The sequence below is a fragment of the Sus scrofa genome, chromosome 5, assembly GCF_000003025.6.
Source record: "Sus scrofa isolate TJ Tabasco breed Duroc chromosome 5, Sscrofa11.1, whole genome shotgun sequence".
NCBI lineage: Eukaryota > Metazoa > Chordata > Mammalia > Artiodactyla > Suidae > Sus > Sus scrofa.
This window is the reverse complement of record NC_010447.5, coordinates 32,939,762-32,962,505: the sequence shown is the minus strand read 5'-3', so window position 1 is coordinate 32,962,505 and position 22,744 is coordinate 32,939,762. Positions and strand designations below refer to the sequence as shown.

Sequence of the window (22,744 nt, the reverse complement as noted above, 5' to 3'; positions counted from 1 at the left end):
TTAGGGGACCAGCAGACACCTCTAAATTAGATGGTATCATTAATTAATTGCTGATGCGCTCCAGTGGCTAGCAAATACTTTGAGAAAGTATGAATTAAGATTTGTTTACAAATTTCAAAAAAGAACTGAATTACAGGACACATAAGACAAAGACCCATTATATAAAAAGTAGTACTTGAGTCTCCTTCTTTCAAAGATATTTATAACCATAATATTCTAAGTATAACTGCATCCTTTAGTTTTAAAAAAATCCATTTGTGTAACATCTGCCAAAGTATTTTTCAATTCTTCCACGTATACCTCAAAGAGCTACTGAACATTACCCAGAAAGCATATATTCCTAAGTAATATTGATTGGTTTACAAAATTCCTTCCAAAGGGAAACTTCAAAAAGTGGTTATGTGGATATTTAAACAATACTAGGAAAAATATCTGACATCTTTCTCTTACCATTTCTGTAACTAATGAATGAGTCTGGCTTGCCCAAATGTTAAATTATGAAACCACACTATGCAAAATGCACCTATTACATGTAAAAAGAAGTTAAACCCATATTTATTTACTAGCACTGTTAAACACTACACAAAACACATTCAAGTGGCAAGTAATTATAATGCAAGCCCTTGCATGGCAATCCAAATTTATTGAACTACTGATGCTAAGTTATACAAAATTGCACCACTTTAATTAAGGCTTTTAGTTTACATTTGGCCACCTCAAAGTAGTTGTAACATTAGGTTGGTCAATTTAAATACTGTGGCTCCCTGTTGGATAGACACACAATCTTTACACCCAAACGTTAATGCATACGAAGCAACAAGGCATTGTTAAATAAAACAGCAATAGTTACTGCAACTTAGGCCTTGTGACCAATTACACATGATTAAAATTACTTCCCACATTCACATCCACAGTACTCGTCCACCATTTAACATCTCAACCAAAACGTTACACATGTGAAACAATCACTAACAGGCAAAAATACTAAACCTGTATATTTGGTATTGCAAATACACTTATGCATGAGCAAGCAAGGGATTCACAGTGAGAATCTACAGCTGCAGAAGCCTGAAAATGATTTACAAAAATTGTTAAATCATTAAAAAATTGTTTGAAAATATACACTTCTTGTTGTAGACCCCCACTGTACACACAACTATAAACATTGTTCCCTATGTAAACAAAAAGGAAACATATAATAAGAGATTTGAAAAGTCTGGACATTTCCTTCCCAACAGATATTAAAGGCAACGTCTTTAATCTAAGACATTATACTGAAAGGACTATCATATTTTAAAGACAAGATCACTGTCTCCACAGGTTTTTTAAAAATTAAAAAAACTATATAGCTGTGTTAATCAAAGCGCTTATTTGTACAATACAATGATAATGACCTTGAATTTCTTAAAAAAAATTACAATAAGCTACAAGTATCAAAGAAGCGAAGTTATCTGGAGTAGTCTATATAGGAGCTCTTTGGACTTTCTTTTATTATGCTAAAATAGTGGTGCTTTTAGGATTTACATTATTGTACTCTCCAATACAAAGTATGGGGCGTGTTAAAGTATACAGTACACCATTTTCATACATGTACAACATTGGTGGATGAAAAATGTCTCTTAGCAGTAATACTGGATTGTAGCCTCTGGTTTTACCAGCTGCATACTCTAGGACTATTATATAAGTAAAAATCTCTCTTGTGATACTGGAAAGTGATTAGAATGTGCAAACTGATGTAGTAGCTTTCATCCGCCTCTTAAAGGGTACCACCACAGAAAGTCCATTTAAGATGTTGGTAGGTTTAACAAAGTTGGAATGCTGGCACTGTTGAATTGGGCAACAGTTCTTCAGACCTGTCAAAAAGAAAAAAATAATTGAAAACATAGGTTTTAAATAGCACACCAAAGATCCACAGGACATATTAAAACAACAGTGCTAAAGTGTCAAAAATAAATTTAGTGGAGTTCCCGTCGTGGCGCAGTGGTTAACGAATCCAACTAGGAACCAGGAGGTTGTGGGTTCGATCTCTGCCCTTGCTCAGTGGGTTAACGATCTGGCGCTGCCGTGAGCTGTGGTGTAGGCTGCAGACGCAGCTCGGATCCCGCGTTGCTGTGGCTCTGGCATGGGCCGGTGGCTACAGCTCTGATTAGACCCCTAGCCTGGGAACCTCCATATGCCTCGGGAGCGGCCCAAGAAATAGCAAAAAGACAAAAAAAAAAAAAAAATTTAGTACAGGTTCTTGTCCTTGTCATTACATTAATGACCATGCACCGCAATTCACAGCAAAGCAAGGGTAGAGTATTTTCATACTCTTTGGAATGATTTCATTTATTCTTCTGCCTTCTTTAAAGTCAGTCAAATTAAAGTTTTGTGTATAAAAAGGGAATGTACCTTAATGAAAATTTCTGTGTATTACCCTCCAAAGATTAAAAGTAGAACCCCCTCACCTAATGAAACCAAACAAAACCAAAGGGAAAAACAAAGAAACAAACAAAACACACTAAAATTTTTTTATCTGATCACCTTTACTAGAATTAGTATTAAAAGACACCAATATTAACAAAATGGGTGATCCTCCAAGAGTGTTTACAATCTTAGAATTACATCACAAGTATAGAATGCATTTTTAACCAGGTTTTCTAGTATCAGAAATCAAGACTTCTTTCCTACTCTTCCAACTGAGTAGCTAAAAAGCTACTTCAGAGAAATCAACAAAATTATAATTTATTTCCCAATGCTTCTTTACATATGACAGCTAAATGTTTTCTAATTCTGTACTTAAACAGATTCCATCAACTTTAAGATGGATGTCAGAAAAAGCTGTTGTTACACTAAAAACATAGCTAATTGAACTTAAAAAGTTTGAGAGTGATATAAAAGAAGGTAAAATCAGAACTCATGGGTCTGCCAATTATTTATTTACTCTGGATGATTTTCTGCATACATGCCTGGGCTAAAAAAAGTTTCCTGAGTTCCCGTCGTGGCTCAGTGGTTAATGAATCTGACTAGGAACCATGAGGTTGCAGGTTCGATCCCTGGCCTTGCTCAGCGGGTTAAGGATCCGGCGCTGCTGTGAGCTGTGGTGTAGGGTCACAGACACGGCTCGGATCCCACGCTGCTGTGGCTCTGGCGTAGACTGGCAGCTGTAGCTCCATTTAGACCCCTAGCCTGGGAACCTCCAGAGGCTGTGGGAGCCGCCCTAGAGTAGGCAAAAAGACAAAAAAAAAAAAAAAAAAAAAGTTTCTTTTTTTAAAACTTGTTTTCTGGGAATCAGACTTGTTGCAAGCTCCAGAAAGGTTGCTAATAGAGATGTGGTTGATGAACTAATTCCCACAAATGCTTTGAACTTTAAGCCCTCATTTATAGTCTGAATGAGTTTGCTAAATTTTCTATATCTTAGCATACTCTATATTGTAGCAAATTGGAAAGGACAGATGGCAGTGTGTGAGCTCAAGCACATGTGCACTGCTAAGAATGAGCACGTGGTTGGAAATGAGAGGATATAAAAAATGAAAGGCTAGATCTCTAAACAGAAAGCCTTAAATGAAGAGCAGGGACACCAACTCTAGAAAGATCAGAGTGCTATGGTTATATGGGGCCATTTAACACAGGAAGAAGCAGAGCCACAAACATCAAAGGTTCCCAAGGATAAGAATATAGTAAAAATATTTAATGATAACTGGCACTCAGCAGCAGCTAATAGTTGAGGGTTTACCATGTGACAGGTCCTGAACTGCTTTATAAGTGTTAATTCATGTAATATGATACTTTTCAAAAACTATGTTAGAGTTATGCGTGCTCCATTTTCCTTTGTTGTCTCATCTCTGGGTTGTATTTGTGGTTCTCTCTGCTTTGAAACTCTTCATTCCCTACACAATTTCTACTTACCCATCAAATCTCAACTTAGATGTCTCTCACTCTGACAGTCTTTCCCTGAATCCACGGTTCACATTTGACTGGTTTGGTGCCTTAGTTACAAGCTCAGATAGTACCCATAATGCACTGTGACTAATTATGGATTTGGGTGCCAGTTCAGAGTTCAAACTCTTGAGCCATGTACTCAGGTCATTAGATTCAATTCTGGTTCTGGTATTTACTATCCGCAGGACTTGAATAAATAAAAATCTTTTTGTGCTTCAGCTCACTCATCTGTAATATGGGAATTCTAATAATTCCTGCCTCATAGGATTGTTGTGAGAATTCAACTAATATATAGGCAATATGTAAGAGTGCCTGGCACATAATATGTCAGGGGTTCTTATTTTTAGTATTGCGATGGATTTATTCTACAACAGTACTTATCAATATTCTACAATTATTTGTCTATTTCTTCCACTAGACCTTAATTAGCTTAAGGCAACAAAGAGGAAGGCAGAGAAGACTGGTTTTAGTCGTCACTGCATTTGTGTCAGCACAAACCAGTGACCCACTCAGGCATGAGTATATATTAGATAAACTCACCTAGAATATTCAATTACATGGAATACCTTACTTCTGATGATGAAATATCTATTTTAAATTACTAGGATATCATATTAACTCATGGATATCTTAAAAAGGAAGAAATCTTTTTTTTTTTTCCCCCCAGAGCAACAGAAATTCTATATACTTGCTTTCCTGACCCTTAATAGAGTTGAGGTTAAAAGTTAGAGGAAACAAACAAAAAGAGAGGAAAAGGTAAATTAACATACCTGGCTCAGAGCTACAATGAATTTAGTATATTAAAGCAGTTGACATGATGACTTTTTGCGGGCCTTCCCAGGCACTGGAGTTTTTCTGTTAATTTGTCGCACTAAGTCATAAAAGATCTGCAAACATATTAAATTTTTTAATTTATAGGAAAACAAACCTCTAGAAACTAAAAATAAAACAGTAAAATGGAAAAGCTGAACTTTGCATGGTTATAAACAAGCTCCAGAAAGCAATATTCTGTTCAGTTAAGGAATGAGAGTATTCTTATAATTGCCAAGTTCTCTTCTGTTTGTTTATTTTTGGGGAGGGCTAAAATTGTTCTAAAAATAATACGGAGTTGAAGGAGCTGTAGAGATCTTAGTTCAGCCAGAACATTTACCATCATCCAAGGAGAACAATCCATTCTTCTTCTTCATCTCTCTATATATTCTTCCTCTACAACATGACTTTAAGCTCCTTCAAGGTAAGATCCACTCACGCCTTTTTTTACCCCCACCCCACCCCCACCACCGCCCAAGGCCTTGCTCACGGAATGTGGAAGTGCCTGGGCCAGGGACTGAACCTGCACCAAAGCAGTGACAATGCCAGATCCTTAACCCAGTGCACCACAAAAGAACTCCCATTCACGCCTTTTTGAATTTGTCCTCACCTTTTACCTAACAGCTTTCATGTATCTGAAGACTTAATGGGTCTTTCCCACCTCTATCATTTTCTGTCCAGTGGTCCTTCATTTTTTAATGAAGAGGCTCAAACTGCATCACTGCTTATTAACATGCATATACTTCACATAAGACCTTTGCCTATATGACCTAAGTGCCCTGAGTACAAATTAACTTGGGATGATTAATAATGATTAATATACACTCATTACTTTCCACTGATTTTGAATGTTAAATTCCAAATCAAGAGTCCTATTTCACCCTACCTCATTAACATTTATTTTTGATTTTGCAGAGGATTCTAAGAATGCACAGTTGTTCCATTGTCTTGCTAGATTTTGACCTTGTTCCTTTCCTACAACTCTTTCATCTTCCAAGTCACACTTATTACCAACCAGGATCATTGGAACCTAAAAGGGTAAAAACAAATAAGTAAATAAATATGCTACGTAAATTCAAATCAAAATTCTAAGAGTCAACCCTAGGGGTTACTTTTTATATTATGCCAGAGAAAATATTAAATTTAATAATGTGCAATAAAATTTACAGTTAAATATGAAAGACTTACCAATGGTATTTTAAGAATATTTCACATGAATTTTTTAGAAAACAGGTTATAATCTACTTATAAAAGAGGGGGAAAAACTCTCACAATGGACTCAATTATAGTAGGGAAAACACAAAATCTTAAAAAAAAAAAAAAGTACAAAAGGGAAAAGCCAATATATTCCAAAATTTTTAAATGTTTTTCCAGGTGATATAAATCAATTTCAAATTTTCTGGTTTCGGAGTTCCCGTCGTGGCGCAGTGGTTAACAAATCTGACTAGGAACCATGAGGTTGCGGGTTCGGTCCCTGGCCTTGCTCAGTGGGTTAACGATCCGGCGTTGCCATGAGCTGTGGTGTAGGTTGCAGATGCGGCTCGGATCCCGCGTTGCTGTGGCTCTGGCGTAGGCCAGGGGCTACAGCTCTGATTCGACCCCTAGCCTGGAAACCTCCATATGCCGCGGGAGCGGCCCAAAGAAATAGCAAAAAGACAAAAAAAAAAAAAAAAAGCATGGAGATGTCTTTTTAGAGAAGATATCCTTAGATGTTTTGGAAAAAATTCAAACTAGAAAATCAAGAATTTTGATTTTTAAAGGAGAAGATATGTAGTTTATTAATAAATACCTGTTTAGTGCAAGTGATCAGAAACTACTGTAGTTACCAGAGACAATGGTAAATAATTTTACCAACTGAGGTTTCTGTAAGTATGTAGGGTCCCCCAAAGTTTCAGAAGTCCAGGAAATGGCAGCATTTCCCACAGGCGCCCCAGAGTTCTCAAAATATTTGCTATAACTAAACTATACATAGTATAGTGGTTCTTAAAAGAGTGGTGCCAAGACAGGCAGCACCAATACCATCTGGAAATTTGTTAGAAATGCAAATTCTTTTTGTTTTTTTGTTTTTTTTTTTTTGTCTTTTGTTGTTGTTGTTGCTATTTCTTGGGCCGCTCCCGCGGCATATGGAGGTTCCCAGGCTAGGGGTTGAATCGGAGCTGTAGCCCCCGGCCTACACCAGAGCCACAGCAACGCGGGATCCGAGCCGCATCTGCAACCTACACCACAGCTCATGGCAACGCCGGATCGTTAACCCACTGAGCAAGGGCAGGGACGGAACCCGCAACCTCATGGTTCCTAGTCGGATTCGTTAACCACTGCGCCACGACGGGAACTCCAGAAATGCAAATTCTTAAGCCCTATCCCAACCTTCTGAATCAGAAACTCTGGCAGTGGGGCTTGGCAATCTCATTTAACCAGCTTTACAGGTGATTCTGATGCAAGATCAATATACAGTGTGATGAGGAATTAAAATAATCCTTTTGAAGTTTCCTATAGGGATTAAACTCCATTACAGTGTACTCTGAAGGGGTGTGTAAATTTACGTTAGAAAATTAATATATATACATCTACTTGTTGGCTTTCTTTAAAAATTATTATTATAGTTGTTTGAGATGTTCATACATTGCCTTTTTTTTTTTTTTTTTTTTTTTTGCTTTTTAGGGCCATACTCAAGGCATATGGAAGTTCCCAGACTAGGAGAACTAAGAGGTCGAATCGGAGCTGAACAGGAGCTATTGCTGCTGGCCTACACCACAGCAGATGGCAACGCTGGATCCTTAACCCACTGAGCAAGGAGGCCACTGAATCTGAATCCACATGCATCCTAGGTGGGTTTGTTAACTGCTGAGCCAGGAAGGGAACTCCCTGGTTGTTAAAAAGGCTCATCATCTACCAGAAATGTGGCCAGAACATCAATCTGCTCTATTTGTAATATTTGCCACCAACACTTCTCCTTCTTCTCCACCAAATGCATGATTTAAAAATAGAAAGGGTATAAAATTTGTTTTACAGGAGTTCCCATCGTGGCGCAGTGGTTAATGAATCTGACTAGGAACCATGAGGTTGCGGGTTCGGTCCCTGCCCTTGCTCAGTGGGTTAACGATCCGGCGTTGCCGTGAGCTGTGGTGTAGGTTGCAGATGCGGCTCGGATCCTGCGTTGCTGTGGCTCTGGCGTAGGCCGGGGGCTACAGCTCCGATTGGACCTCTAGCCTGGGAACCTCCATATGCCGCGGGAGCGGCCCAAAGAAATAGCAAAAAGACAAAAATAAATAAATAAATAAATAAATAAAATAAAAGCATAACAACTTTGAAAAAAAAATTGTTTTACAAAGGGGAGAGGAGGCTATTTCTCACTTTTTACATTATACATAATGTTAAAGACATATTTTTGCCTTTCAAAGAAAAAGTTTTTGAAAAACAAACCAACCAACCTCTCTAAACACATGAACTTTAAATCGGACTTAAATTCAAAATTTTAAATTGGATATCACCACAAGAGTTTGAAAGAAAAAATATTTATTACAAAGCCAGCTTACATCATCAGTGTCTTTAACTCGAAGAATCTGTTCTCTCAGATCTTGTAAATCATTAAATGTGGACTGTGCTGTGATGGAATAAACTAATGCAAAGCCTTGTCCATTTTTCATGTACAAGTCCCTCATTGCTGTAAATTGTTCCTACAGGAAAAAGAAAAAAGCATTAAAAAATATTTTGACAGTTAATTTGATAACTTTTCAGTCTATAATTAAAGCTTAAAGAATGTAACAGTGTTATATAACATCTCTTAAAATTAGTCTGTGGCTACTTGAAAAATTTGTATTTCAAGAAATACGTGTTTTATTTAAAAATAAGACACCAAAGCAGACTTAGGTGCAATAAATATACTCAAGTGGGACAGAAATGTCCTGTCTTCAAAAGCTACTTAAAGGTAGCCTTTTACTATATTTGAAGGTGGAAGGCGCCCAAATTGAATCACCAAGTTATAGCTAGCTCATAATGCTCTAGGTTCTGAGGTCCACAAGCACTCTTACTTCTATCTTCCCATTTTCCCACAATTTTCCTCCTTCACTAGACTGTGAGCCTTTGAATGTAAGAACACAGGTCCTGGCACATATCGGGTACTCAAATATTAGTTGTATAAATATCACATATCCAGAATAAATCTTCCCTTCACCTTCAGATACCAACAAATCTAGCTGGTCTGTAAATACACTTAAGGAGGAAAGATATCATTCAAAATATGTCACAGATCGACTGTGGAAGAAATGCATACTCTGGTACTTTCCACATTATTTATTATTATATAGTAATATATTTTAACTTGCTTTAAAAGTTACTAGTGAGACTATGAAAACTTTGATAGAGATTTTCTATTATTTCTTCAATAAATGATCCACCACAATTACAAAGCACACACGTAAGAAACGTAGAATTTAAGAGGATAAGATTTAACACAAGGAACATTTTAAAATAAGCTTAACTAATACTTGTCTTTAGAATACTAGCATTTATCAAGTCAATACTGCGTAAGTTGAGCATGTACTCTGGTACTTTGTTTTACATACCGTTCCTGCAGTATCCAAGATTTCAAGCATACACTGTTGCGCATCTACTTCAACTTGCTGGGGGAAAAATTAAAATACACCTTCATTTTTTTATGTGCACAAGACTAATTTAATATACATAAAATTTGATACGACTTTCGGAGCTACAGCTGCTGGCCTACGCCACAGCCACAGCCACACGAGATCCAAGCAACATCTCGGACCTACACCACAGCCCACAGCAACACCGAATCCCTGACCCACTGAGCGAGGCCAAAGATCAAAGCTGCATCCTCATGGATACTAGCCAGACTTGTTTCCACTGAGCCACAATGGGAACTCTCTAATATGACATTTAAAATAGAGACACAGACTTTACCAACTTTACAACTAATCTTCAGCAATACTTTAAAAACCAGGAGAAAAAAATAGTTTAGATAATGAAGGTGCACTGAACCCCAAACTGCATTAGGTGCAAAAACCATGTGTTCTCAATTCAATATAAGGACATCTACAAGATACACAAGATCCAAGCTCAGTATGAATCACTCAGCACTTAATTCTGGAAGGAAATAATTTCAAAATAGCTCCAAAAAGTTTTTAAGCCAGTAATAATTCCAATAATATCAGAAGTGATCATCTATCTCAACTCTGCCATACTTTGGGGAAAAAAATCACTGATATGGAAATAAGAGCAATACCATCTCATGGTTTGGGTGTAGAAAGGAGTTTCCAGGGTCTTTTTTTGTAGATTGTGCAGGAGGAATGGAAACACAATGTCTGTGAAGGGGCCAGGCTGGCTGGCTGACTGCTATGCTAAGGTGGGGAGCTAGCTACTAAATTAAAAATGTGTATAACAATTAAGTTTTATTGTCCCCAGGGGAGCCTGAGAGTATTCATTCTTTCAGGGGTAGGAAGGGGAGAGAAACATGGAGCTACCACTTGAAATGCATGGCCTAGCTCTAAAGTTTGTGTGTCAAATTACAATGTCAGGGTCAGTGTAAACTTAAGACAGACAGCAAGACTGTTTGATATTCTCATAAGCACTCAATGCCAAAAAATAATCAAGTTTGATGTTTCCTCACTAATTTTATAAATTAACTATGCTTCATCCTACTTTGTAAACAATATTCAATAATTATTAAGCCAAAAACAAGTAAAGAAAAAAAACAAAAGGCCTTCTAAAGTAACATACCTTTCTATAAGAATCTTCTATCGTAGGATCATATTTTTCAACAAAAATTCCTTGAACAAATTGTACGGTCTGAAAGAAATTAACATACCATTACACTAAAAACAACCCCCCCCAAAACCCCCCAAATACAAACCTGCACATTTAAAAATACTTATTTCATAATAAATAGTTACGCCATTGATTAAAAAACACGAGCACAACTACATGTGAATACATGCATTTGGTGGCAAAGTTACTTTAGAAAGCTTTAAAAAATAAATTAATAATCACTATGATCCTTATTAGGTAAATCTAAATTATATATTTAAAAATTGTTAAATGGCTCCTGTTTCAGTCTTAAGGGTTTAAATTTTAGTTTTAATTAGAAAATGGCTAATTACTTCGTGTATACACATACGCATACTCATAACACCTCCCCATCACTGGATATATTTACAAATGAAAAAGCAGCCCACTGCCTGTTGCACACACTTCTCTGATCCAAGCATGTCAAATTCTGTGCAAGGTGTTCACTTTAAGTGGTTAAGTAAGATGGTCAATCTGTCTTAACTATGAGGCTTTGCTACACTCTGCTATTCAAGTTATTTCCTTTAAGTTTCTCCCTTTACCCACCCCACCACTGTCAAGTTGTGTCTTCTTTCTTGCTTTACTATTCCTTGATACAGAAAACAGTGGGATAGTCAAAGGTAATCTTTTAAAAAGTTTTTAAAATTAGATTTATTTTTTGTAACATAAAATTTGTATTATAAGCCAACTCACAATGAGATGGACCAAAATTTATTTCTATCTAGCTCTAAAATGCAGAAAGAACACCATTGTATGTGCTTACCCTCTATGCTTAGTCCAAACTGTATTCTGGAATATCTCACACTGGTCTGGAACCAATGTTCCCAAGAGCATATGATGTACCCAGATACAACTAAAGTTGACTAAAATTACAAGGAAAATATTACATTGTTTTTAAAATCATTATGAGATTTTACTTTAAAAAATAAATGAAGACAAATAAGCAAAACCTAAAACTTAACAGAAAAAGAACATGCCTTGGAGTGAATAGCTTGGGTACTATGAAAATGTCTTACCAGAGCAGATTTTCCAACGCCTCCTGAGCCAAGAACGACTAGCTTATACTCACGCATGGTGCAAACTTGTAAAAGCTAGTACCTTATTAAAGAAAAAACAAACAAACAAAAAACTTAAGTAATATCTTTGTATTCATCTATTTCTTATATAAATAAGATATTCAAGCAAGTAGATTTATTTAAAATGACTACCATACCATACTAAAATGGAGTATTCCATAAACAGACTTGGATGGTCTACTGGTAGGATGCTACTGGTAGTGATCTTTATAAAAGAGAGGAAGAAAGAAATTGCAGAACTACAGACATGACTTTCAGCCCTATCCTAAATTCAATTACAATAAAATATTTACTCAATCAAGAAAAAAAAGGGGGATACTGAGAAACAGAATTAAGGAGCATTCTGGGAGTTCCCACTGTGGTGCAGTGGGTTAAGAATCTGACTGCAGTGGTTCGGGTTGCTGGGGGGTGCAAGTTTGATCCCCAGCCCGGTGCACTGGGTTAAGGATCTGGTGTGGCTGCAGCTGTGACAAAGGTCGCAGCTGGAGCTCAGATTCAATAACTGGCCCAGGAAGTCCATATGCCTCAGATTCAGCCCCCCAAAAAAAAAAAAAAAAATATATATATATATATATATATACATATATAACACACACACACATACATACATATATTTCTTAATAAAAAAAAGAGTATTTTGTTGGCTACAAGATGGCAGTGATAGACATGATACCCTCACCCTCCTTTTCTGAACCACCTACAACTCTGAGTTGAATGCCTACTAAGTACAAGGATATAACCCAATGAATAACAAAAAAAATCCTTACTCTCAACTGAGCTAACGTTCTGGTAAAGATGAAGAGGATAAGGGAGGGGTGTACAAACAAATCCAACCTACTACCTGTTTTTGTACATAAAACTTTACTGAAATACAGCTACCCCATTCATTTGTGTATTGCCTGTGGTTGCTATCTTGTAATGGTAGAATTAAGTAGTTAGAACAGAGGCCATCTGGTCCACAAAACATAAAATATTCATGATGTGATAATTACAGAAAAAACCTGCTGGTCACTGAGATATATAAATGGTAAATAAGTGAGTAGAGAAAGCAGACCAAATATATATTCCTAAGAAAGGGATGAGGGAGGGAGAGAGTATGTCTTTGGGGGTTGGGGGAGATGGGGTGAAGTAGGAATGATGTAGCACAAAGGGACTGACAACGGTCAGGAGACAGAGGCAGATCTCAAGAACACGAATGCCCAGACTGAAAGTTTTTAGTATGATGAAATAGTAGAAATCAAAACCCAAAACCCCAAACTGAAAAGCCCCAACCCATACCAAGACTCGTCGTTATAAAATTTCAGTATACTAAGGATAGAGAAAGACGATCCTAAAAGTTTCCAGGGTGGGGGAATGAGAATACAAAGTTCCCACAATCCTAGAAGAAAGTGGCCACAGCATAAAAATATTCACCGGGTTTTAAACATTCTTAATCAAGAAATGAGAGTTCCTGTCGTGGCTCAGTGGTTAATGAATCCAACTAGGAACCAAGAGGTTGTGGGTTGGATCCCTGGCCTCGCTCAGTGAGTTAAGGATCCAGCGTTGCCATGGGCTGTGGTGTAGGTCGCAGATGTGGCTCGGATCCCGAGTTGCTGTGGCTCTGGCCTAGGCCGGCGGCTACAGCTCCGATTAGACCCCTAGCCTGGGAACCTCTATATGCTGCACATACGGCCCTAGAAAAGACAGGGGAAAAAAAAAAAAAAAAAAAAATCAAGAAATGACAGTTCTTTAGTCACAGTAACAAGTAAATACCAGGACGGGTTTAAACACATTTAAGCAATCAATAAGCATTTGTTCAGTGAATATGCTTCTGCAAATCAGCCTATTGTTGATAGGCCTGTCTCTTACTTATGAAAGTCAATTAAGAATGGACTCAGGAGTTCCCATCGTGGCGCAGTGGTTAACGAATCCGACTAGGAACCAGGAGGTTGCGGGTTCGGTCCCTGCCCTTGCTCAGTGGGTTGATGATCCGGCATTGCCGTGAGCTGTGGTATAGGTTGCAGACGCGGCTCAGATCCCGCGTTGCTGAGGCTCTGGTGTAGGCTCCGATTCGACCCCTAGCCTGGGAAACCTCCACATGCCGCAGGGGTGGCCCAAGAAATAGCAAAAAGACAAAAAAAAAAAGAATGGACTCACTTTGGCATAGTATTTCTTTGTGTTAAATCTCTTTATATGTGCTTTCCTTTCAGTCCATACGCATAGAAAAGATATTGTTTTACTAATCTCTGTATGCCATCCGTTTATTTCTATAACCATGGGCTTCCTTTTAAAACTTTCTCCTTCACATCTGCCTTTAACTACACAGATTATTCACTATATTTTCTCTGTTCCTTAATGGGGGGGAACAACCCAAATTAAAAAAAAAAAAAAAAAAAGACAGAAAAATGGGAATGCAAGTTGGTACAACCACTATGGAAAAGAGTATGCAGGTTCTTCAGATAACTAAATATAGAACTATCACATGATCCAGCAACCCTACTCCTGGGCATATATCCAGACAAAACTATAATTCAAAAGGATACATGCACCCCTATGTTTATAGTAGCACTATTCTCAATAGCCAAGACGTTGAAACAACCTAAATGTCCATGGACAGACGACTGGATCAAGAAGATGTGGTATATATACACAATGGAATACTAATTGGCCATAAAAAAGAATGAAATAACGCCATCTGCAGCAACATGGATGCAACTAGATTATCATACTAAGTGAAATCAGAAAGAGAAAGACAAATATCATATGATATCACTTATATGTGGAATCTAAAATGTGACACAAATGAACCTATCTACAAAACAAAAACAGACTCGCTGACATAAGGCACAGACTTGTGGTTGCCAAGGGGTGGGGGGAGGAAGTGGGATGGACTGGGAGTTTGCATTAGTAGACGCACACAATTACATTTAGAATGGATTAAAAACAAGGTCCTACTACATAGCACAAGGAACTATATCCAATCTCCTGGGACAGACTATGACGGAAAGTAATATATATATGTATAACTCTGTACAGCAGAGTCACTTTTACACACACACTATACACACTATAAATAAACTACACTTCAATAAAAAATTAAATAAAACAGCAAAAACACCAAAGAAGGCTGCTAACACTCCCACACTCCTATATTTTATTTCTAAACTTATTGAAACCATCATTTTCATAGGTTTTTCTCCATTTCTGGGACACTGCCTCCTTAACTTTTGTGAACTGCACGATTCTTACCAGATTATGACTTGAGAAGATACGAAATAAAAGTTGAACCAACTTTCAGCTTTAAGAATATTCCATACTCTAGTGCACATTTAATTTGGGAAAAAGAAATCATTCTTTGTAAACATGTAACTGAATTCAGGTTTGCTTCTTTTATCATAAAAAAATCATTTAAAAATAAGATTACTTAGGTGTAATTTTATTCAGGGCCATGCAGACATCCAACCACACAGACCTACATTAATATCTGAGAAATATTTAAACTTAGAATTCTAATGAAAAGACGCCTTCAAATTTGTGTTTCTGAATCCATCTAGAGGGAATATGGTAACTTCAGGGATGGGGGACAAGAATTTCTTAAACATTCCAAAGAGCAAATCAACCAACATAAATAAAATTAGATTCATTTTCCCCTGCATTCTTTTATCCTTTATGTAGCTGGGCCATGTCACTTTTTAATGACTTCCTTGCAAATGTTTATTGATAATTAAAAAAAAAAAAATCCTCGGAGTTCCCACTGTGGTGCAGCAATGAATATAACTAGTATCCCCCCAGGAGGATGCGGGTTTGATCCCTGGCCTTGCTTACAGTGAGTGGGGGATCTGGCGTTGCCTTGAGCTGTGGTGTAGGTCGCAGATGTGGCTCAGATCCAGTGTTGCTGTGGCTGTGCTATAGGCTGGCAGCTGTAGCTCTGATGTGACCTCTAGCCTGAGAACATCTATATGCCACAGGTGTGTAAAAAGCACAACAAAACAAAACAATTCACTTCAGTGAACACCTACCAAAATGCTAACCAGGGAGTTCCCGTCGTGGCACAGTGGTTAATGAATCCGACTAGGAACCAGGAGGTTGCGGATTCGGTCCCTGCCCTTGCTTGTGGGTTAACGATCCGGCGTTGCCGTGAGCTGTGGTGTAGGTTGCAGGCGCGGCTCGGATCCCGCATTGCTGTGGCTCTGGCGTAGGCCAGTGGCTACAGTTCCGATTCGACCCCTAGCCTGGGAACCTCCACATGCCGCGGGAGCGGCCCAAGAAATAGCAAAAAAAACCAAACCAAAACAAAATGCTAACCAAGTAGCATTTGCCTCACTTGAGTAACAGGTCTTTTACAGTTGACATTAACTTGCTCCTGCCTTTGAAAGTCCGTCAGGAGTTCCCGTCATGGCTCAGTGGTTAACAAATCTGACTAAGAACCATGAGGTTGTGAGTTCGATCCCTGGCCTTGCTCAGTGGGTTAAGGATCCGGCATTGCCATGAGCTGTTGTGTAGGTCGCAGATGCGGCTCGGATCCTGAGCTGCTGTGGCTCTGGTGTAGGCCAGTGGCTACAGCTCCGATTCGACCCCTAGCCTGGGAACCTCCACATGCTGTGCGTGTGGCCCTAAAGAAAAAAAAAAAAAAGTCGGTCAATTTTTGGACTCTGAAATTCCCTACAACACTGTAAGACTCGTAGTCTGCTCTGTTCAGGGGAGGCAATATTAGACCAGGACAGGTTTCTTTAAGTAATCAATAATTTCAGCTTTGTGGTTTTTCTTTAGTTATTGAATAGTGTCTCTCATTCTTTGACAGTCACTCTAAGACCTTCATTTGGCATGACTCCAAATGATGCTCTTAGACAAACAAATGGACTGAATGGGCTGCCTGTGCCCAACTTGTTTGTTCTTAGAAGCTGCTATCAGATGAATCAGTCTCAACAAGGACATGGGCACTCTAGTTCCTTGAGCTCACACTGCTAATTTGCTATCCTAGGATTTGTACCAAGTGGGCTTTTGAGTAAGACAATTAGACCTTTTGGTTTAGGCTTGCAGTGTACTATCTTATAAATATTTTTGTCATTAGCTCACAATTCTTCAGCTACTTGCTTTGCTTTTGTTCATCTGCAAAGTTTTGTCTCAGTGTTTTGTTTTGTCCTGGATTGTCTAGTTTCCATTCACTGAATAGGAGAGTGCTCTATTTGGAATGGATGGACTCACAGGCCCGATAAGCCTCCAATGCAATTTAAACTGGCCCCAAGCACTAAAGGTTGAAAATGAGTAAAATGAGTGACCAATTCAGGTGAAGGTGAGTGACAGGCCAAACTTCATATTGGGTCACTTAAACTTTCATGATAGCATTATTAAGTCAATAACTGTGGGGTTGTGTGGCACCTTTCTAATTTCTGCTTGGTCAGGAAAACTGAGAACCTGTTTGTAAGGTCACATTTGTTTAAAAAAAAAAAAAAATTTTTTTTTTTTTGTCTTTTTGCTATTTCTTGGGCCGCTCCCTCGGCATGTGGAGGTTCCCAGGCTAGGGGTCAAATCGGAGTTGTAGCCACTAGCCTACGCCAGAGCCACAGCAATGCGGGATCCGAGCCGCGCCTGCAACCTACACCACAGCTCAGGGCAACGCCGGATCGTTAACCCACTGAGCAAGGGCAGGGACCGAATCCGCAACCTCCTGGTTCCTAGTAGGATTCGTTAACCACTGCGCCACTACGGGAACTCCTGTTTAAAAAAAATTTTAAACTCCTTCTACCATCTTTCTGTGCTGCTATAAGGGTGCACATGAAAGCCCAAGCTGATGCTCTCAGGAGCATGAATAACGCCGAAAAGAGGCAAATGCCATGTTTTCATTAAGCCATGCTCCAAAGCCACTGTCCAGTTTCTGTGATAATGATGCATCGTTACACTGGTGAATCACTGATGAGGAGTTCCTGTCGTGGCGCAGTGGTTAATGAATCCAACTAGGAACCATGAGGTTGTGGGTTTGATCCCTGGCCTTGCTCAGTAGGTTAAGGATCCGACGTTGCCATGAGCTGTGGTGTAGGTCAAAGACACGGCTCAGATCCCGCGTTGCTGTGGCTCGGCGTAGGCCAGTGACTACAGCTCCGATTCGACCCCTAGCCTGGGAACCTCCATATGCCATGGGAAGCGGCCCTAGAAAAGGCAAAAAGACCAAAAAATCACTGATGATCACAGAGCTGGAAAAACTGCCGTGAACCTCACAGATAGGTTATATAAATGCGCTGTGATCCACCCCTAGATCTGATGTGCAACTCGATGATCACGAAAATGGCAGAATAACCTGTTCCTGTCCTATCATTTTTGTTTCACTGTACTGAAACTTCAGTTGGTATCATGGACCATAAGGAAGCAAGACAAAAACACAGGAGGGAAAATGCTGGGATTCTTTTTCTAGGCATGTAGTATATACATGCAAATAAGATGTCTCAATGGAAAAAAGTTTTTTAAAGCATTTTAAAACCATTTTTACTTAGGGATAATTTACATCCAGTAAAACAAGCAGTTAAATGAGTTTGGGCATATGCTAATACCCCCACAACCACAAACACAGCCTTCATTAAGATTTAAATCACTTCCATTACTCATAAAGTTTACAATGTGTCTCTTCCCAGTTAATTACCCAACACCTTTTTCTTGACTCTAGCGATTTCTTTCTTATTTGTCAAGGCCACACATTTTCTAGGAAAGACTTCTGTGTCTTTTTTAAGTTTCCAATAAAATCTTGACTCTTGAACTTACACTGGTAAATGACAAATATCATGACTCTGACAACTCTAAAATAACAACAGAACTTATGGCCAACTTTGGAAATGTCACAATTAATACTTTAAGAGAAATTATAAATATAGAAAAATTATCAGACAAAAATAACATTCAGTAATCAACTTCTTTAAGTGGTATTCTGAAGCCTCAAAATAAAATGACAAAGACAGTCTCTCTTTACTTCCCTGCTCAAACCCTTGGAAACCTACCCTTCTTGAATGAGTCTGTCTCTTTATATTACCCCCCAAACCCTTCTATTCCATCTGCTCCTCAGCAATACCTCTGAAATAAACTACCTTTTTGAGAGTTTCTCAGCAAAGCAACAATTATACCAAACAATAGCTTCTTCAAATTGCTAGAGGAGAAGACAGAGCTATAAAAAGTGAATTTAAAGACTGGTCTACAATTTAGTTGGGAGTTATGTTTAAAGATTTTTCTAAATCTCAGGAAGACTGACAGAAATTTGCTCCAGAATCCCAACTTAATTACTAATTACTTAATCTCATCATAAAGGAAAAACATTAAAAGGAGCCGAATGTAGAAAGAATAGATTCAAACAGCCCAGCATATTTTAAAAACTGGCCTTGAGAGAACAAGAACCTATTCATGAAGGAAACACCATTTCAGGAGTAGGTTGGTCAAGACGTAAAACTGTAAACTAAATGAACACCACTTTACAGGAAACAAAATAAAAACTGACTTCAGGAAATTTTAAAGGGAAATAAGTGCCTTCATTCTGTAATTGAGCTCAGATCTGAATAGGAAACTTAAAATGGAAAATTGGTGACTTAGAAAATCTACAATGGTTGAGTATTTTCAGAAACCTTTACAAAGTAAACAAGCTAGAAAGAAAAACTAAACCCAAAGGTCTTTGTTTTCTAAGAAATGGGAGCCTAAGAATGACAGCACTTGTACATATTGACTACAAAAAGCAAACATTTATGGAAATTGCAATTAATGAGATAGTTGGGTTCCTTCTTCCCAGCTGCTTCATTTACCCATAAATGAGTATTGTTGATAGAACAAGTCAGGCTTATCCATATTATTGCTTCTATCAATAACTTGTTCCTTCTATTTTTCTTTTAACCTGCTGTGTTACAAGGGGAAGTCTCTATTTCTTATTAATGATAAAAACCATATCCACTGTATGGTATGTGACATTTCCTTTATCCACTCACTAGCTAATGGACATATGGACTGTTTCCAGATTGTGGATATTAAAAATAATGCTTACCAATTTGCTTTAACTTTAATAACTTAACCAAGAAGATTTTCTTACTGCAGAGCCCTCAGGTCACAGGAGATTGAAAACATTCAAATTTTGAAATAGAAAAATATTAAAGATATCAACAGACTTTCAAATATAAAAACACAGTGACAAAACATATTTAACTTACCAATAAGCAGCTTTCTTTCTCTTTTTCTTTTTTTTTTTTGGTCCTTTTAGGGCTGTACCCATGGCCATATGGAAGTTCCTAGGCTAGGGGTCAAATCAGAGCTACAGCTGCCAGCCTACACCACAGCCACAGCCACATGGGATCCGAGCCACGTCTGCAACCTACACTGCAGCTCATGGCAAAGCCAGATCCTTAACCCACTGTGTGAGGCCAAGGATCGAACCTGCATGGATACTAGTCGGGTTCGTTACTGCTGAGCCATGATGGGAACTCCAATAAACAGCTTTCTTACAAGGTACATTGATAAGAAGGAACCACAACTGATTTAAGCCATCCATTTTTTTCATTAATTTTTTGCCAAGATTTCCTTATGTGGACAAAATAACCAAAATATTTTTACTTAAATCATGATAAAAACCAATGCTAGAGGTATTATTTTCCTTAAAGAAATAAATAAACAGCCAGGATTTGAACTAGTATCTTTTTCAAATCCATGGTTTCTATTAATCAAACTGTTTACAGATTCCAAGTCTGGGATAAAAAAATGGATTTCACTATGAATGCCAAATCTGATTGACTGGCAATGGCCATTAATTCTTTTTTTAAATTTCATGCACAATTTTAAGATGGGGAGAGCTATAACAGGATTTTAAAAAGGCATTTGCGATAACTACTGTTTGAGACATTGAGAATAACTGTTTTCTTTCACTGAACCCCAAAGGACAATTTTGACAGCAGAGCACAGAGGTTCACAGAATCTAAATTTCAAATACTGGTTTTGTATAACCTTGGGCAAGTTATGCAACCTTTCAGAGCTTTGCTTTCATGGGGAAAATGGAGATGGTAATACCTATATGATACAGTTTTTTGATACATACACAAGAGCACAGACTTCATAAAAACAGGGATTTTTGTCTGTTTTATTATATCCCCAGAACCTTAAACAGTGACTGGCATATACTATGTGCTCAACTAATTAAGGAATGAAATGTAATTTCCTTCAAGTGTCCTTGTACACAGTAATAACCAATAAGATAGTTTTAAAATAATAGCAATGGTCTGTCTGGGCTACTACTGCTCAATACTGTCTGGCAGAACTGATGTTCTCTCAGTTGAGAATCACTGCTCTACCCTTTTACCTACCAGCTCAATAAAACATAAAAATGCAGGAGGAGGACTGCTATCCAGCTTTTGTCTGATTTAGAAAGTTTCTGCTAGGTAGGCAAAGGGATACAATGCATAGACTAAAACTATTTTCCTACCATATGTGGGTTTCTTAAATGTCCTCTGTCACTACAACCAGTTTGGAATATATTAAAATCAACTAAACTGGGAGTTTCTACTGTGGCGCAGCAGAAACGAATCCAACTAGGATCCATGAGGTTGCGGGTTTGATCCCTGGCCTCGCTCAGTGGGTTAATAAGCATCTGGCATTGCCGTGAGCTGTGGTGTAGGTTGCAGACGCGGCTCGGATATGGTGTTGCTGTGGCTGTGGTGTAGGCAAGCAGCAACAGCTCCAATTAGACCCCTAGCCTGGGAACCTCCATATGCACAGGTGAGGCCTTAAAAAGATAAAAGACAAAACAAACAAACAAAAAAACCAAAAAAACACCAACTAATCTATATTATTATAATTATTTGGCTATAAACTCTAAGGCTTACTACTTACTATACTCCACTAAATTAAAGAGGCACCTTTAAAATACATTTTAACACCTCTGAAATTGAAATGTATTTTATAGCAAACTTCCCTGTCAATTCAAAGACCATTTTGTTTATTTTTGTCTTTTTAGAGCCACACCCATGGCATATGTAAGTTCCCAGGCTAGGGGTGGAATCTGAGCTATAGCTACTGGCCTGCACCACGGTACAGCAATGCAGGATCATTAACCCACTAAATGAGGCCAGGGATCGACCCCATGTTCTCATGGATACTAGTCAGGTTCGTTACTGCTGAGCTATGACAGGAACTCCTATACAACCATTTTGAATCATTTAAAAATGTACTTTAGGGAGAAAGACTCAGACATAATCTCCTTGTCTTTAAAAAACATTACTACACAAAACCCTATAATATTAGTGTCTTCCCTGACCCTTAAATTTAATTACACAGATCAATAAACTTTATTGTACCTCAAGTTATACACATTGTAATTTTGAGGACCTGGGATGAATTTCAGTATTACTTTATATATGCATAAATATGGTGGTGAATTGTCTTGTTTTGCTTATGTTTTTTCTGACAGTTTTATTACTAATAAAGAGTAAACTTAAAAAATACACAAATGAAAATGAGAACTGGAAGGCAAAAGAGCAAAATGTGGAGGTGTCTTGTAATCACCTCCATGTTACTGTAACTTAAAAATGTTGATAATTATTGGCATTAATAAAAGAGGAAGAATTGGATGAAGGCAGTCAAAAGGAATAAACTTCCAGATATAAGTAATACTAGAGATGTAATGTACAACATGGATAAATATAATTAACACTGCTGTATGTTTTATGAAGTTAAGAAAATCTTAAGAGTTCTTGTTATAAAGAAACATTTTTTTCTTGTTTCTTTAATTTTGTATCTATATGAGATAATGGGTGTTCACTAAAGTTACTGTAGTAATCATTTCATGATGTATTTAAGTCAGTTCATTATGTTGTAACTTTAAACTTAGACACTGCTGTATACCAATTTTATCTCAATATAAATGGAAGGAAAAAAAAGCAGCCATTAGATACACAAAAATGCCAAGTTTAGCCAGTCACTCAGCTCCCAATGATTAATAATTATAAAATAATGATGCTGCCAAAAACATATATTTCATGTAACTAATATACTGATTGTGACATATGTTTAAAGAAAACAGGTGAGCTTAAAAGAATGAATTTAAAACTTTAATTCTTTTCTTTTTTTTTTTTTGTCTTTTTGCCTTTTCTAGGGCTGCTCCTGCGGCATATGGAGGTTCCCAGGCTAGGGGTCGAATCGGA

General features: G+C 37.8%; 1 protein-coding gene across 2 annotated transcripts in view; it reads right to left on the bottom strand.

Annotated features, from left to right (window-relative positions):
* RAP1B (RAP1B, member of RAS oncogene family) overlaps positions 534-22,744 on the bottom strand; it is a 51,792-nt gene continuing 29,581 nt past the window's right edge. Inside the window, exons 1-8 of one of the 2 annotated variants that reach the window (XM_013997710.2) lie at positions 11,750-11,817; positions 11,553-11,634; positions 10,471-10,539; positions 9,297-9,353; positions 8,268-8,408; positions 5,618-5,761; positions 4,692-4,808; positions 534-1,853 (exon numbers count right to left, since the gene is read on the bottom strand). In XM_013997710.2, the coding sequence (XP_013853164.1) occupies positions 4,722-4,808; positions 5,618-5,761; positions 8,268-8,408; positions 9,297-9,353; positions 10,471-10,539; positions 11,553-11,609 (555 nt within the window). In that variant the 5' untranslated portion in view covers positions 11,610-11,634; positions 11,750-11,817 and the 3' untranslated portion in view covers positions 534-1,853; positions 4,692-4,721. Of the gene's footprint in view, positions 1,854-4,691; positions 4,809-5,617; positions 5,762-8,267; positions 8,409-9,296; positions 9,354-10,470; positions 10,540-11,552; positions 11,635-11,749; positions 11,818-22,744 lie in introns of those variants that run through there. The other variant, XM_005663969.3, reaches the window with a different exon arrangement.